Source organism: Cetorhinus maximus, chromosome 13 (assembly GCF_964194155.1).
Source record: "Cetorhinus maximus chromosome 13, sCetMax3.hap1.1, whole genome shotgun sequence".
NCBI classification, from domain to species: Eukaryota; Metazoa; Chordata; class Chondrichthyes; order Lamniformes; family Cetorhinidae; genus Cetorhinus; species Cetorhinus maximus.
Genome location: NC_135891.1, coordinates 6,645,330 through 6,663,633, shown reverse-complemented (window position 1 = coordinate 6,663,633; position 18,304 = coordinate 6,645,330). Strand labels below are relative to the sequence as shown.

The following is an 18,304-nucleotide window of genomic DNA, read 5'->3' as shown; positions in this document are numbered from 1 at the left end:
CAAACCCTCCCGGCCCAAGACTTACCCGCTCCAGGGATCCTAGGCCTTGGGCTCCACTGCAGACCCAGCAGCTTCCGCTGACGCCTTCGTGGTGCTGCCGGGATTGATGAGCTTCGGCCAGTCCGATTGGCCGGCAGCTCCAGAGGGCTGGCCTTCTGCCCCACTCGGCCTTCGTTAACAAGCCCTGCAGCGCTTTATTGCTCTGGGGCTGGTCGACATGGAGTGTGTTGACTCCACGCCAATGTGGCTTCCACCCCGGAAAATTCAGCCTGTTGTTTATGTGTCAGCCTTGGCTCAGTGGTAGCTGTCTCTGAGTGAGAAGGTTGTGGGTTTATGGTCTTAGGACATCCCAAGGTGCTTAACAGCCAATGAAGTACTTTCTCAGTGTTGCAATGTAGGTAGCATAGCAATCAATGGACGCTTAGCAAGGCTGCACAAACTGCAATTAAATAATGGCCAGTTGGTCTGTTTTAAATGTTGGTTGAGGGATAACTATTGGCCAGGACAACAGGGAGAAGCCCCCTGCTCTTCTTAGAAATAGAGTTTAACATCTCATCTGAAAGACAGCACCTTCAACAGTGCAGCATTCCCTCAGTACTGCACTGAAAGTGTCAACACTAATTTTGTGCTCAACGTACTCTTAAATCTACAACCTTCAGACTCAGGTGAAAGAGTGCAACTGCTTGAGCTGCAGCTGACACCTTAAATGAACATTATTCATGAGGCAGTATTTGACAATGAGGGTATTCTCCAAGTCTGGTGAGAACTGAGCATGACTGATTCCCTCCATGATAATCCATTCTGCTCAAAACACTTACTGGAAGAATGGGTGCTCGGATGAGATACCTTTGACCGACATTCCAGCCTCAATGAATCCTACCAAAAACCAACGATTCATCATTCATTTCTTTGCTGTTTGTTTAGGTAATGATTGTAGCATTCAGTAAGTTATGTGGGTGTCACTGGCAAGGCAGGCATTTGTTGTCCATCCCTCGTTGCCCTTGAGAGTAGTTAAGAGTCAACCACATTGCGTGAAACAATTTGAGATGTTTCAAGAAATGTGATGAGATGGCATAAATATGGAAGTATTAAAGTTTGTTCCATATTATTATTAAGTATTAAAGTTTGTTAGGTTAAATGTGCTCTAATATGTATCATATTCCAGAGGTGGGTGCTCAAGCACAACGACATTATTCTATCAGCGTACAGTCATCCCTTACTTTCTAAAATGTGCACAGATTGAGAGAAAAAGGCACTCATATTTTTATCCCTGCCATATGTTGTCACTGACAGACATTTTTTTTTGGTTTTGATCCTTTTCAGGGAATTTTATCAGACGACCATGTATTAGCTGCGTCTCTGTGGCGACACCTCTTCAATAAACAGTGCGAGGACCCGGGACAGTTGGAGCTGATGGTGGAGTATGTACGCAAACAGGTCAGCGATAGCGAAACGAAATTGAGCTAGTAACCTCGACTTTTTACAGAATCAGAATTTCACAGCACTTGCAATTTTATAGTGTTTTGGTGAAACCACAGCTGGAATACTGTGCCCAGTTTTGGTCTCCACATCTAAGGAAGAATATAGTTACCTTGGAGGCGGTACAATGAAGGCTCACTGAGATTGCTCACTGGGATGAAAGGATTGTCTGTGATTAGGGCTGAGTAAATTGGGCCTGTATTCTCTGGAGTTGAGCAGAAGATGAGGTGAGCTTTTTGAAACTGTCCCGATCCCCATAGAGACTGATAACTCTTTTTAAAAAGAAATATGAATTTCCCAGCAACCGACAGAAAGAATCACATGACAAGATTTTACTTCTTAAGACTTTTATTCCAACAAACAAACTAAAATCAACAGAGACTAAACATTACTTAACAGGCAACTAATGCATCAAACTCAAGAAATGGTACTTCCCCATTAACTAACAACTGAAATAATGTACGACCCATTTGTATGTTACTCTATGCTCCCAGCAGCTATGTAGCTTTGAAGATCAAGTCTCACACTCTTCCTAGATTTTCAGCAGGCTCCCTCCTCCCTGCCACATCAGGGCAAGTCTTTGAAAGTTGTTCTATTCCGTCTCCTGTGTTTCCCTGTACCAGTTTCCAGCAGCCTGTCCCACTCTGATGACTCCTTGGTCCCTAAATCTCCCCAAGTCCCTTCTCTTTGAACAGTGAACCCAGCCCTCATCCTGCTTGGGTGGCTAACACAAAACAATCCTTTCCTCTACTTGTCATAGCAGCAGCTGTTTTTGCCTGCTTCTCATGGTTCTTGTTGTCTGTGCCCAGAAAACCAGCTGTCCCTCTTTTGTGTCAAGGTGTGAAAACTGGAACTTGATTTTTCAATAGGTTTCGGCCACAACCAAATCACATAGGCCTGTCCTCTAGGCAGAGTTTAATGTCATCTCACCATCCCCTTACTCAGGGCATTCTATTTCACTTTAAATCAAAGGAAACATTTTAAAACAACCATTTTTATAAAGTCTCGCATTCGTAACAAAATTGTCAAGAGGTTTGACAGGGTAGATACTGAGAGTTTGTTTCTGCTAGCTGGGGGATCTAGAACATGGAGGGCACAGTCACAGGATAAGGGGCAATTATTTATGACTGAGATGAGGAGAAATTTCTTCACTCAGAAGGTTGTGAATTATCTGCCCCAGAGGAATGTGGGTGCTTCATCGTGAAATATATTCAGGGTTGTGATGGAGAGATTTCTAGTGTCTTAGGGAATATGGGGAGCTGGCAGGAAAGTGGAGTTGAGGCAGAAGATCAGCCATAATCGTACAAACATATGTTCAAACATGGGCAAAAGACCTGAACTCCCGAGGTGAGGTGAGAGTGACTGCCCTTCAAGGCCACATTAGTCTTGAGTGTGGCATCAAGGAGCCCTAGCAAAACTGGAGTCAATGGGAATCAGGGGGAAAACTCTCCGCTGGTTGGAGTCATACCTAGCACAAAGGAAGATGGTTGTGGTTGTTGGAGGTCAGTCATCTCAGCTCCAGGACATCACTGCAGGGGTTCCTCAGGGTAGTGTCCTAGGCTCAACCATCTTCAGCTGCTTCATCAATGACCTTCCTCCCATCATAAGGTCAGAAGTGGGGTTGTTGGTTGATGATTGCACAATGTTCAGCACCATTCGCGATTCCTCAGATACTGAAGCAGTCCATGCCCAAATGCAGCAAGACCTGGATTGGGATGACAAGTGGCAAGTAACATTCGCACCACACAAGTGTCAAGCAATGACCATCTCCAATAAGAGAGAATCCAACCATCGCCCCTTGATGTTCAATGGCATTACCCTCACTGAATCTCCCACTATCAACATCCTGGAGGTTACCATTGACCAGAAACTGAACTGGACTAGCCATATAAACACTGTGGCTACAAGAGCAGGTCAGAGGCTATAAATCCTGCGACGAGTAACTCACCTCCTGACTCCCCAAAACCTGTCCACCGTTTACAAGGCGTGTGATGGAATACTCCTCATTTGCCCGGATGAGTGCGGCTGCCACAACACTCAAGAAGCTGGACACCGTCCAGACAAAGCAGCCCGCTTGATTGGCACCACATCCACAAACATTCACTCCCCCCACCGCCGACACACAGTAGCAGCAGTGTGTACCATCTACAAGATGCACTGCAGGAACTCACCAAGGCTCCTTCGACAGCACCTTCGAACCCCATGACCACATGGACTGCAGCGGTTCAAGAAGGCAGCTCACTACCACCTTTTCAAGGGCAACTAGGAATGGGCAATAAATGCTGGCCTAGCCAGCAAAGCCCACATCCCGTGAATGAATTTAAAAAACCATAAACGTACATACGAACATACGAATTAGGAGCAGGAGTAGGTCACTCAGCCCCTCGATCCTTCTCCGCCATTCAATAAGATTATGCCTAATCTGATTGTAACCTCAACCCCACATTCCCACCTACACCCAATAATCTTTCACCCTCTTGCTTATCATGAACCTATCTAGGTCTGTCTTAAAAATATTCAAAGACTCTCCTTCCACCACCTTTGAGGAAGAGAGTTCCAAAGACACTCTACCCTCTGAGAGAAAAAATTTCTCCACATCTCTGTCTTAAATGAGTGACCCCTTATCGTTAAACAGTGACCCCTAGTTCTAGATTCTCCCACAAGAGGAAACATCCTCTCTACATCCATCCTGTCAAGACCCCTCAGGATCATATAGGTTTCAATTAAATCGCCTCTTACTCTTCTGAGTTCCGGGTGTCCAGCCTTTCCTGGCTCGAGGGGCTGCGTGGTCTACTCCTGTTTCTTTTCCTCTGGAGGAGGTCACTCAACTTACCGTTCCAGTACAGGAAGACTACATAGTCCCACTTCCCTGTCCTTTCCCCAAACCTACAAAATCCGTCATTTTCATTCTTTTTAGTAGGCATTATCGATTCTGCTTCCACCACTGTTTCACGTGGATCATTATTTCTTCTTTATTCTTTCATGGGATGTAGGCATCACTGGCAAGGCCAGCATTTGTTGCCCATCCCTAAGTGCCCTTAAACTGAGTGGCTTGCTAGACCATTTCAGAGGGCATTTAAGAGTCAACCATATTGCAGTGGGTCTGGAGTCATATGTAGGCCAGATCTGGTAAGGATGGCAGATTTCTTTCCCAAAAGGGCATTAGTGAACCAGATGGCTTTTTACAACAATCGGTGATAGTTTCACAGTCACCATCACTGATGGTTAACTTTTAAATTACAGGTTTATTGACTGAGTTTAAATTCCACCAGCTGTTGTGATGGGATTTCAACCCATGTCCCCAGAGCATTAACCTGGGCCTCTAGGTTACTAGTCCAGTGACATTACCACTACGCCGTTGTCTCCCCTTTTTATTTAGAGAGAGAGAGAGAGAGTAAAAACCCATTGTATATGAAAAAAAGGTTCTCAACCTCTCTGTCATTCTTTAGTGATAATCTTAAATTGATGCCCTCTAGTTATCAGCTCCGTCTGATTTACTTTATCAAAATCTCTCAGAATTTTGAATTTCTTTATCGAACCTTTTCTTAACCTCGTTTGCTCTGATTTTTTTAATTCATTGTGGGCATCGCTGGTAGGATCATCACTCATTGCCCATCACTAATTGCCCTTGAGAAGATGGTGGTGAACCACCTTTTTGAACACAGCTGAAGGACGTCAGTGAACCAAATGGGTTTTTGAATCCAATAGTTTAATGGTCAGCATTACTGCTACTAGGTTTTATCCTGAATGTATTTAATTCATTGAGTTTAAATTCCCTAAATACCACGGTGGGATTTAAACTCATATCTCCAGATCATGAGTCCAGGCCTCTGGATTATGAGGCCAGTAAAGTAACCACTATACTACCATACCCCTAAATGACAAGAGCCACAATTTCTCTCATTACAGCTAACGTATTTCCTCCCTGGTATTACACAAGTGATTCTCTTCTCTCTCTGCATAGTCTTGGCACCCTAAAGTAAGTTGTCCATATCTGGACACATATCTGCCCTAACCCATGGTTCAGCAGAAAGCAGGCCAGCACAACTGTGAGCTTTAAATTGCAACTATGCTGATCTGTGGCTTAGGATACCCCAGTCAGAAAACAAATGGAGCTAAGATCTTGATAAAATACTCAATCACTGGGGTACTTCACTTTAAGGGTTAAAGTCCGACACAAGCTGCCCCACAGAACCCGACATAAATGCATTGGAGAGAACAGAAACACAGGATATTTGGAGAGTGTGGCTCCAGTGGGTAGCATTCTCCATCAAAATCTAGGCTGGCACCCCAGTGCAGTACTGAAGGAGAACTGCAGTGTCGGTGGTGCCGTCTTTCAGATGAAATGTTAAACTGAGGTGCCCTCCGCACTCCCAGGTGGACGTAAGGGCTCCCGTGGTTTTATTTTGAAGTGGAGCATTTTGAAATCCTCTCAGTCAACATCACTAAGAAACACAGATTATCCAGTCACTATCACATTGCTGCTTGTGAGAGTTTGCTGTGTGCCAGTTTGATGCTGTGTTTCCTCCATTACAGCAGCGACTACACTTCAAAAGAACTTCATTGGGCGTTAAGCACCTTGGGACATCCTGAGGTGTGAAAGTCATTTTATAAATGCAAGTCTTCCTTTCTAGTCTGTCTTCGGTTTATGCTTGCTGTTTGTTATCCCCTTGCAATCTCTGCCAAGTATTTGTTGATTCATAGACACGAGTACAGATAGTGTATGGTGCTATGTGCAAAATATCTGCCTGATGTTATGTCATTCCTCTGTTAACTTAGACTGACATTAATTCAGTATAAGGATATTATAGTAATTGGCCAATTGGAATGAATCAATCTTCTACAGCCTTACTGCTTGTACCTATCGTTCAAAATTGTGACAACTTGTCCATCAAGATGCATCACACTTTGAGTCACACGTCTCGATGATGAGGCAGAGTGGCAGAGAAGGAAAGAAAAGGAAGCCGATCCTGCACCTCTAATATCGGTGGTAAAAATGCCCCAAGTATGTGGAGAATTCTGATTTTGACAGTCAGGGAGCCTATGCTGAAGTTGGGTATTTGAGGTGGAGGAGGAATGGGGCAGAGAATGGTAAGAGATTGTATGACAGCAGAGTAGGTACGAAATAGCCGTGGGACACCCCCCTGGCCTCACCCCTCCCTAGCTCTGTAACCTTCTCCAGTCCTAAACCCACCAAGGTCTTTGCACTCTTCCCACTCTATCCCCTTAAACGTCCCCTATTTTAATTGCTTCACCATTGGTGATGGACAAGTTATTACCGTTTTGAACGATTGGTACAAGCTCCTCTCAGTCATTAATGTCAAAGCTGCCGCACTTCAGGGAGACCTTCAGAGTGTCTATCAAGCGTTTTCTTTACCCTCCCATAGAATGTTGGCCATTTGGAAGTTGAGAAAACAGGACCTTCAACCAGCTAGATCCTAAACTCTGGAATTCCTTTTCTGCACCTTTACACCCCACTGCCTCTCTTTCCTCCTTTAAGATGCTTCTTAAAAACCAGCCTCTTTTACCAAGCTTTTAGTTGCCGGCCCTAAAGTCTCCCTGTGTGGTTCAGGGTCAAATTTAATTTGACAGCGCTCCTGTGAAGCACCCGGGGACATTTTATTAGGTTGAGGGTGCTTTATAAATGCAAGTGCTTGTTGATTAAAACTCAGAAATTAGGCTTGAATGGACCTTATCAGGATAAATTATCCATAATCTCAGCAGGAAAAGAAAACATGATGGAAATAGGGAATATCTGTTTTAAATGCCAATTCCAAGAAGTTCTTCCATAAAAGGAGAAAGAAAACAAATGCTGTTGGGTGTTCTACCACAGCTCCAAAAGTCGGAACCATGGTGTGGATGTGCGCACGAGTACTTGTCTGCTGTGGTGACAGACTGTCAATAACTCTCTCAGCCTCCTGTTTTCTCGCCCCCTCAAAAAAGAAAATCCTCATTCAAGGCTCCAGATACCAAATGCGAATCGGAACATCAGCCATGACTTCATCCTGTAGGTTACCTGGAACCCTGACATGAAGGAATGAAAATTCCTGGAAGTAAAGGGACTTAGCTGAGGCGAAGGGAGCCACCACGTGTGCTGTCGCTCATAGTCGTTCACTTGTGCTCGCGACCACAGGAAACATGCGATTTATGACTGACACACCAAATTCTTCAAAGAAATTTCCTTTCAAAAACACAAACTTTTGTGGTGCTGAGATGTTTCAGGGCCAGTAATCATACATCCAGAACCCATTCGAAATCAGGAAGTGGACAATTAACTGAGTTCCCGTTTTCAGCTGGTGTAGAAGGTGTTATAGATTCAGATAAGGACACAGCAAAATGATGAAGAAACAACGCATTTGATGTCAATGTCTTCAACATTTGCCTTTGACCTCCCCTCATGGCCAAGAATTTTTGTTCTTATCCTTTTTTTTTTGCGAAGTCAGACAAAACTGAAGCAAGCTGTTCAATAAATTAACCACTTCCAACCTCGATTTCACGAGAGTAGTTCAGGGTGAAGTCTGCGGTATTGCTACTGTTAGAATCGTGCTCGTTTAGGACAAGTCCTGCCTGTAGACTGTAGGTCTGTGCTTTGGTCTATTCTTTGGTGAATTTTGAGCTGGTTAAGTTTGGAACATTCCTGGTATTTTATTTCCACAGGATTAAAGTTCAGAGCAATTACAAAGTTTGTACAGGAACAGACCATTTGGCCCAACAAGCTCCATGTGAGCTGCCTTGCGCCCCACTTCATTTTAACCATATCAGATTATCTTTTTCCCTCATGTGCTTAATTAACTTCCCCTTAAATGCATCCATGCTATTTGGCTCAACTACTCCTCATTCTAACCACCCTCTGTATTTCCTATTTGATTTAATGGTGTGTTTCCTGTATTTATGACCCCTAGTTTTGTTCTCCTCCACAAGTGGAAAATCTTCTCAATATCCACCCTTATCAAACCCTTTTCATAATCTTAAAAGACTTCTACCAGGTCCAGAGCAAAGAATCCCAGCCTCTTTTCAATCTTTCCTGATAGATAGAACATCTCAGTCCTGGTGACTTCACACTGCTCCATCCACTCTTCCACCAGCAAAAGTGTTGCCAAGAGGGTAAGGGCTTTGAGCCGTGGGTTTTTGCTTTGATTGAAGTTCTGCCTGTTTTTCCATTCAGGTCCAGTACCTGGACTCACTGAGTGGAGAGGACCTGCTGCTGACTGGAGAAGTCAAGTGGCGACCCCTGCTGGAGGACAACCCGCAGAGCATTGTGAAACCCATCTCGCCAGCCTACAATGACGAGGGGCTCTGAGCAAAGGCCAGATGTGCACTGGTCAGAGGCACAGAAGAGTTCGATGACAATCATGCGCTTGAGCGGGACGACTCAAGACCTTTATGGATCCCGTTCTGTATTTATTCTTGAGCTTTTTTTTTGTTTCTTTCCTTAATCCCCTCTCTCATTTTAGTTCCACACCTTGAGGGGCGACGGGTTCATTTCTGTGATATTGTCAGGTTAACTAAAGGGATTTTCCATAAAGGCTTTGGGTGGTGTTTGAACACATTTGTCCCACAAAACTACACAAGCTTTGGGTATCATAGCAGCTAGGCTTCAGAGACAAGATACCTCGAGTGTTTCTAGATAACTGCACATAGTCATTGGCGGATGAATTGAAATGAAGTCTGTCTTGCAGTTAATCCTTTTCCATAGAATTGATAACCTAATCAAGTGGCATGGCCTCAGTGGGTATTTGTTAGATCTCATGGGCCCGAGGTTCAAATATATTGTGGAAATCTGTGCACCAAAAACAACAATTTGAGGTGGACCCTACTGGGATGAGACAGGCGGCTTCCATTTCTGATAGAACAAAGTGTATTAATACAGCACACTTGTTGTGGTTGTCCCGGAGTTTGTATTTTTTCCTTGCACTTGGGTAAATCCCAGGAAGAAAGTCAAAAGGGGCATGTTGTGTGGGAGAAATCCAGTATTTCAGCAAGAATACAGCACTCATTTTACTCAACAGATAAACCAGTAATGTTTCATCTCTCACGTGGTTTCCCCTCCCCAGACACGGGATCCATGTGTTGTCAATCTGTTGTACAGTGGCTACCGAGTCTTCCAGTTATAACCTGCCAGTGACGGCACTGCAGGTAGCAGTCATTCAGCATGAGCACTCCTTCCCTGGTACCCTGGTGACTACGTTACAAAGTACTTCATTGGCCATAAAGCACTTTGAGACGTGCTGAGGTCATGAAACGTCCTACAGAAATGCACATCTCTTAGCACAACAGGCAGGCTAAGCGAAGGAGCCTGAAACTGAATTAAATACATATTTTTTAAGTGCTTGGGACTTACTTTGAGCTTCAGACTATAATTCAATCGAGTGGCTCAGATTGCAAGTCTTTCAGGCCTTGCACTCGGGGTTCATATTGTCCAAACTCCTTACAAATGCTTTATTGCATTTTAATCGCTGACTGCTGACTGTCCTTCATTTCACACTTGCTATTTCGTTCTTGCTGTTTCACTGGGTTTTGCAATACTTTATCGACTTTTAAGTTCATAGTGCAGGAGGGGTGAATCTCTGTGTATTAATAGTACAGGGTGCACTGATGACCCATATGAGACATTGCCCCTTATGTAACTGAACCAAGAAGGTTGTCGCAGGTTCTATCCCTGATCTGTATTGAGATCTTTCCTGACTAGCAACCCAAATATTAAAAAATATATATTTTGACTCCTATCAAGTTCTGTAAATTAAAACAATTCAGTCGGAAAGATTGCAGTTCCAGTCGGGATTTCATCATAGCTTGATACCTTGTAATATTTTTAAAGTATAAGTTTTCACGTTCCATTTTAAAGTCATATTTGCAGTTTGGACTGTACCCTGTGCTAATTAAAGTTGCAAAACTGCCTGTGAACACCAGCACTCTATTTGATCAGTCTCTGCGCTGCGCCCTACACTGCTGCTCTTGAGAATGAAGGAGTCAAATTTAAAAATAAAATTTCAACCAGATTTGTCTTGGAAATTTCTGGAGCTCAAATTTGAAATCATATATGTTTTGGAAATGTGAAGTAATCACTTTGTGTGTGATTTAACCCCTTGCTCCCAACACTCGGTATCAACTCTGGCTCAGTAGAGTCCAAAAGCTCTGACTCCAGAGACTTGAGCGCATAATCAAGGCTGACACTCCCAGTGCAGTACTGAGGGAGTGCTGCACTGTCGGAGGTGCTGCCTTCCTGATGAGGTGTTTAACCAAGGCCCCCTCTTCCTTCTCAGGTGGACATATAAATCACATGGCACTACTGTGAAGAAGAAAAGGCAGTTCCCCTCTTGCCCTGGCCAATATTTGTCCTTCAATCAACGTCACTAAAAAGATTATCTGCTCATTATCACATTGCTGTTTGTGGGAGCTTGCTGTGAACAATTGGTTGCTGAATTTCTTAGACTGCAACTGTGACTAATTGTAAAGCACTTTGAGACATCCTCAGTCCCTGAAAGGAGCTATATAAATGCAACTCTTTCTTTACTTGTACTGAGCCATACCATACACCATGTGACCAGAGAGCTTTTATAATGTAAAGTTGCATGTATCAGAGCATAATTCAGATGGAAAGGCGATTGTCCTGATGGACTTGCCAACACTTGTTTATCCAACAGCACAACCAGTAAAATGAAAGTAAAATACTGTGGATGCTGGAGGTGTGAACAGAAAATGGTCAAAATACTCAGCAAGACCAGACAACATCTATGGAGAGAGAAACAGTTAATGCTTCAAGTTGATACCCTTTCACTGGAAGAAGTTGAGAGATTTAAAGTTTTTAAGGATAGGATTAAGAAGAGTTCATTCAGCCCTTCAAGCCTTTTTCACCATTCAGTGAGATTATGACCGATCTGTAACTTCATTGCATGTACCACCTTGGTTCCATAACTCTTAATACTCTTGCTTAACAAAAATCTGTCAATCTTAGTTTTAAAGTTTTCAATTGCACCCCTCTCTCCCCCCTGCTTCCCCACCACACACAAACAGAACAATTTCTGAGGGGAGGAGTCCCAGTTTTCCACTATTCTTTGTGTGAGAAAGTGCTTCCTGATAGACTGAGCTCTAGTTTTAAGATTATGCCCCCTTGTTCAACACTCTCCCATCAGAGAAAATAGACTCGCTCTATCCACCCTGCCATATCCTTTTGTTTATATCAAAAGTCTCAACAACAGCTTATATTCATATGGCATCTATAACATATTGAAATTTCCCATGATGCTTCGCAGGAGCATTATTAAACTCTGTATGACACAAAGCCGACCGGAAGATTTCAGGTCATTGACCAAAAACTTGGTCAAAGAAGTAGGTTTCAAGAAGCGTCTTAAATGAAGAAGTGAGGTAGAGATGCCGAGAGGTGTGGGGAGGGTATTCAAGAACTTGGGGCCAAGGTAACGAAAGACGCAGTCACCAGCGGTGGAGCAATTAAAATTGGGGATACGTAAGAGGCCAGAATTAGAGGATGCAAATATCTGGGAGGGTTGTGGTTGTGGGGCTGGAGGAAATTACAAAGATAGGGAGGGGTGAAGCCATGGAGGGATTTAAAAACAAGGATGAGAATATTAAAATCAAGATGTTGCTTGACTGGGATCCAGTCTAGCTCGGCAAGCATATGGATGATAGGGGAAGGGGACTTGCTGCTGGTTAAGACAAGGGCAGCAGAGTTTTGGATGACCTCAAGTTTACATAGGGTAGAATGTATGAGACCAGCCAGAAGTGCGTTGGAATAGTCAAGTCTCGAGGTTACGAAGGCATGGATGAGGGTTTCCACAACAGATGAGCTGAGACAGGGGCAAAGTTACAGGCGTGGGAATATGTACGTTTACTGATAGCATGAATATGAGGTTAGAGGCTCATACCGGGATCAAATGTGACACCAAGGTTGCAAATAAACTGGCTTAATCTCAGGGAGGGATGAAGTTAGTAGCCAAGGAGTGGAGTTTGGAGGGGGGTTGACAAACAATGACTTTGGTCTTCCTAATATTTAATCAGAGGAAATTTCTGCTCACCCAGTACTGGATGCCAGATAAGCAGGCTGATAATTTAGCAACAGTGGAGGAGTCGAGAGAAGTGGCAGTGTGGTGTGGCTGGGTGTCATTAGCTTACATGGGAAAACTAATGTGCCTTTGTATGTTGTCAGCAAGGGACAGCATGTAGATGAGAAAAAGGAGGGGCCATGGATAGATCCTTCGGGGACACCAGAGGTAACAGTGCAGGAGCAGGAAGCCATTGCAAGTTATTCTCTGGTTACAATTAGACATCACAAGAGCAGTCCCACCCAACTGGACAACAGTGGAGAGGCATTGGAAGAGGCCAGTGTGGTCAACAGTCAAAGGCTGCAGAAAGTGGAGAAGGACGAGGATGGAAGGTTTTACCCTTGTCACAGTCACATAGAATGTCATAGCGACTTTGATAAGGACCATTTCAATGTTGTGACAGGGCAGAAATCTGGTTGGAAGAATTCAAACATGGAGTCCCAGGAAAGAGGGAATGGATTTGGGAGGTGGTAACACGTTCCGGGACTTTAGATAGGAAAGGGAGGTTAGAGATGGAACGGTGATTTGCAAGGACAGTGAAGTCAAGGATTGGTATTTTTGAGAAATTTTAAGAAAGAGGAACAATGCCTGAAGAGAGAGAACTGTTCAAAATGTTGGTTAACATGGGGGCCAGGAGGGGACGTTGGGTGATCAGTTTAGTGGGAATAGGATGAAGGGAACAGGAGGTGGTTCTGACGGACAAGGTGAGCTCAAAGAGGAGCATCAAAAGAAACTCAATTGGGTCATCCTTTAATCTTCTGTATTCTAGGAAATACAAACCTCATCTATGCAGCCTGTCCTCATAACATAACCTTTTTATCTCAGGTGTATTGTTCTGATGAAACTATGCTACAGTCCGCTCCAAGGCCATTGTATCCTTTGTGAGTTGCATTGCCCAGAACTGAACAGAATGCTCCAGGTGGGGTCTAACCAAAGCTCTATACAACTGTAACATAACTTCCATCTCTTTGTATTCCAGCCCCCTTGAGATCAACTGCAGGACCAGAAAAAAGGTGGAGATTGTGAGAGGATGGAGGGCAGGTGTGATTTAAGGACAGAAGGGGAGATTGTAAGGCAATAGGGGAATGAATTAGCTATTTGTAAAAGATGCAATGCAATGCAAGGTTGCCGCTGTCAGATATATTAAATTATAAACATGCTGGGTACAGGGTCACCAACTGTGAGGAAATAAAACAAGGGACACTTCACCTGTGGGACTGGTAAAGGGGATGGGGGTTGCTGTTGAGACCAGGGGAGTGCTGGTGAGAGTGGAAACACATAAGGGGTCCTTAATACTATTCCACTCGATGAAGAACTAAGTTCTATGCCCCTCCAATCTTCCAATTCAGGGCTCCTGCTCTACCTTGCGCCTGGCAGCAGGAGGGCAGCGAAAATGACAAAGACCCAGAGGCAAGAGGAGACTCCCAGAAAGTCTCCCAAGTCCTGAAAAATATGAGACACGTGGCGTACCAGGAAAACAGGAAACGGGACATGGGACAATCGGCAAAATTATGACATGACCCCATAAATAACGGGACAGTCACGCATCACTGGCCAATCACCATCTTAAACAGGAACATTCTGGGTATAACCCTTAATCCAAACTCATCCCCTGTCCCCTATTAGTGGGAGTATCCATTACGGGCAGTAATACATTGGCTGCACTACAAACATTCACACACTGGGGTTGAAAGGTTGTGGGTTTGAGCCCCACTCTAGTGTGTGACTAGCGTTTCAGTGCAGCATTGAGGGGGTGCTGCATTGTCAGGGCTCCTATCCTTTAGCTGAGCTGTTAAACCATCTTATTGGTCAGGTGGACAATGACAATCCTTTGTCACTTTTCCTAGCCAACATTCTCCCCTCAAACACCCAGAACTTAACTGGCCATTTACCTTATTGCTGTTTATTACTGTCTTAGTTTAAATAACATTAGTCATCATTCTTCAAATAACTAATGAAGTGCCTTGAGGTGTTTCTGAAAGGTGTGATGAACAGCAACAATAACTTGCATTTATATGACACCTTTAACGTAAAATGTCCCAGGGTGCATCACAGGAGCATAAGCAAACAGAATTTGACTCCAAAACACATAAAGGGATATTAAGATAGATGACCAAAATCTTGGTCAAAGAGGTATGTTATAAGGAGCATCTCAAAGGAAGATATATTAATGCAAGTCTTATTTGTATAAGATGTTCACTGGCCTGTGCATTTCCAACAGCTTCAGTTATTACCATATTTAACTATTGTTGAACAGGCTGAATGCTCCATCTTGTGTAATTTATACACACCCAGGGGATTCCAGACAGGAATGAAGCCAGACAGCTTTTCCGTGCCATAGCAGGTATTGGTGTGAAAATGCAGGAGGTTTGGAGGAGTTATACCAATGTGGGCAGAAAACCGGTTTATGAAGCAATGAGAGGAGGCGGCTTTACATGTCAGTGGGTGGGTGTATGTTCTGCATACCTGTTCGATTCTAAGAAATAACTTGCATTCCTATCGCACAACTTCGGGGTATCCCAAAATGCTTTACTGCCAACTAAGTATTTTTTGAAGTGTAGTCACCGTTGTAAGAAACATGGCAACCAATTTGCACACAGCAAGATCCCTCAAAAGCAACGTGATAATGGCCAGATTTTTTGGGGGGGAAATTGTTGGTTAAGGGGCAAATATTGGCAAGACACTCAACTGTTCTTTAACATAGTGACCGGGTGATCTTTTACAGACATCTGACAGGGTCGACTCTCAAAGGGGCCTCTGTCTAACGTCGCAGCGAATAAAAGCATTACAACGAGTGTGGCACTCCCTCAGTACTCCCCTGAGATTCTGGCTGCAGGACAAAACTCAGCACTCCAGTTCTCAGTCAACCTCTGCTGCAAACTCCATTAAGCAACCTGTCTGACAATAAAAAGATCCCCGAATCATGTAGATTTTTAATTTAAAAAAAGATTTAGACAGTTCAATGAATTGACCTTATGATTTACCATTTCAAAAAAAAAAGTCATTTTCCAATATGGTAGAAACCAACTCAATCATTCTAGGAAAATGTCTGGATTCCTAGAATCGTAGAAACTTACAACGCGGGAAAAGGCTTTTTGTCCCTCACCCAGTAAGTTCCTCATCCTCAAGTAACGGTCCAACAAAATCTTAAAAATATTAATTGCAATAAGGTCCACCGCCTATTCAAGCAGAATGTTCCAGATGCCCCATCAATGATACTACCATCCAAATCTTCCAATCCCCATCTCCTGTCTAGATCTTTTGCCACTGATTTTAAATCTATGATATTTTTTATCTCAATTTTGTTCCACTGCTTCAGGGAATTTGAAAATGTCATTTATCTGCATTCTATCCTGCTTTTTACTGACAGGGGGAGGAAAAGGTTTCGGTATCACACTACCTAAAACAGGCAAATCATCAGGAAATATTGCTTATCATTTTTTTATCTGTTCATGAGATGTGGGCGCCACTGGCTGGGCCAGCATTCATTGCCCATTTCTAATTGCCCTTGAGAAGGTGGTGGTGAGCTGCCTTCTTGAACCGCTGCAGTCCCTGTGGTGTTGGTACACCCACAGTGCTGTTAGGGAGAGAGTTCCAGAATTTTGACAGTGAAGGAACGGCGATATATTTCCAAGTCAGGATGGTGAGTGGCTTGGAGGGGAACTTCCAGGTGGCGGTGTTCCCATGTGTCTTCTGCCCTTGTCCTTATAGGTGGTAGCGGTCATGGGTTTGGAAGGTGCTGTCTAAGGAGCCTTGATGATTTCCTACAGTGCACTGCTGCTACTGTGCATCGGTGCTGGAGGAAGTGAATATGTGTGGATGAGGTTCCAAGCAAGTGGGCTGCTCTATCCATTGTAAGTGATGAAGTACACACTTTCTGTCAGCAGACGGGGCTAGTGAGCTTCCATGAATCCCCAGCAGCTTTAAGAAGCAGACACCCTTCATAGGATTAAATACTTCGGGAAAAATAAGGACCGGGCACATCACACTTCCATTAATCAGTTAACCCTTTGCTTGGTAAAAGTGAGCTCTGTATTTGATGTGACAGCACCAGATATAATCAGCAAAGAAATAAACTATTCCATTGAAAAATACCAGGAAAAACTCAGCAGGTCTGGCAGCATCTGCGGAGAGGAACATAGTTAACGTTTCGAGTCCAAATGACCCTTCAACAGAACTAGGTAAAAATAGAAGAGAGGTGAAATATAAGCTGGTTTAAGGGGTGGGGTGGGGTGGGGACAAGTAGAGCCAGTGATAGGTGGAGATAACCAAAAGATGTCACAGACAAAAGGTCAAAGAGGTGTTGAAGGTGGTGATATTATCTAAAGGAATGTGCTAATTAAGGGTAGAAAGCAGGACAAGCAAGGTACAGATAGTCCTGGTGGGGGTGGGATGGGGGGAAGGGATCGAAAAAGCCTAAAAGGCAGAGATAAAACAATGGATGGAAATACATTTAAAAATAATGGAAATAGGTGGGAAAAGAAAAATCTATATAAATTATTGGAAAAAAAGGGGGGGATCGGAAAGGGGGTGGGGATGGAGGAGAGAGTTCATGATCTAAAATTTTTGAACTCAATAATCAGTCCGGAAGGCTATAAAGTGCCTAGTCGGAAGATGAGGTGCTGTTCCTCCAGTTTGCGTTGAGCTTCACTGGAACAATGCAGCAAGCCAAGGACCTATTTCCATTATTTTTAAATGTATTTCCATCCATTGTTTTATCTCTACCATTTAGCCTTTTTCGATTCCTTCACCCCATCCCACCCCCACCAGGACTATCTGTACCTTGCTCGTCCTGCTTTCTACCCTTAATTAGCACATTCCTTAGATAATATCACCACCTTCAACACCTCTTTGTCCTTTTGTCTGTGACATCTTTTGGTTATCTCCACCTATCACTGGCCCTTTATCCAGCTCTACTTGTTCTACCCACCCCTCCTTAAACCAGCTTATATTTCACCTCTCTTCTATTTTTACTTAGTTCTGTTGAAGGGTCATTTGTGTTCCTCTCCGCAGATGCTGCCAGACTTGCTGAGTTTTTCCATGTATTTTTGTTTTTGTTTTGGATTTCCAGCATCCGCAGTTTTTTGCTTTTAACTATTCCATTGACACTGAAATGATCTGAAATTGAGAAGAGGACAAAAATGTGCTTCTTGTTCCCAATTCAGTACCTCTAGAATATCTTTAACAGGAGAAAGAGAGGTAGGGAGGGAATTCCTGAGTTTAGGGTCTAGGCAGCTACAGACATGACCACCAATGGTGGAGTGAAGAATGGAAGGATGGACTAGAGGCAGGAGTTGGAGGAACACAGAGCAGTGAGCATCTCTGAGATGTATAATTTCTGCCTAATCTTGGTTGAACTTTTTCAAAACGTCACGTGGTATGAATGAGGTGTTGTGTGTATGGTCTAACCCTAACCCTAACCCTAACCCCAACCCTAACCCTAACCCTAACCCTAACCCTAACCCCAACCCTAACCCTAACCTGGTCACAAGGGTGGGGAGCTTAGGTTGCTATTCTACAGCATGGAGATACTGGGTACTTGGTAAGCATTCCCTCCATACTCCAGCAGGGAACTTTCACAGGAGGTGCACAAAGAGTGCAGTCAATGATCACATTAATTCTGGTGATCCTCTTGTTTGAGAGATCACAGCAGATATTTCCTTGGAATTATAAAGTTAACTATGAGGAGAGGCTGGAGATGTTCACAATGGGCAGGGTGGGGGGAGTAGAAGGGCTCAGTGAAGATTTGATGGAAGCCTTCCAAA

The 18,304-nt window shown here is 43.7% G+C and overlaps 1 protein-coding gene across 3 annotated transcripts in view; it reads left to right on the top strand.

Annotated features, from left to right (window-relative positions):
- uqcc1 (ubiquinol-cytochrome c reductase complex assembly factor 1) overlaps positions 1 to 10,383 on the top strand; it is an 88,960-nt gene extending 78,577 nt beyond the window's left edge. For 2 of the 3 annotated variants that reach the window (XM_078554863.1, XM_078554862.1), the window contains exons 8-9: positions 1,324 to 1,437; positions 8,645 to 10,383. In XM_078554863.1, the coding sequence (XP_078410989.1) occupies positions 1,324 to 1,437; positions 8,645 to 8,779 (249 nt within the window). In that variant the 3' untranslated portion in view covers positions 8,780 to 10,383. Of the gene's footprint in view, positions 1 to 1,323; positions 1,438 to 6,015; positions 6,133 to 8,644 lie in introns of those variants that run through there. The other variant, XM_078554860.1, reaches the window with a different exon arrangement.
- Positions 10,384 to 18,304: the final 7,921 nt, after the last annotated feature.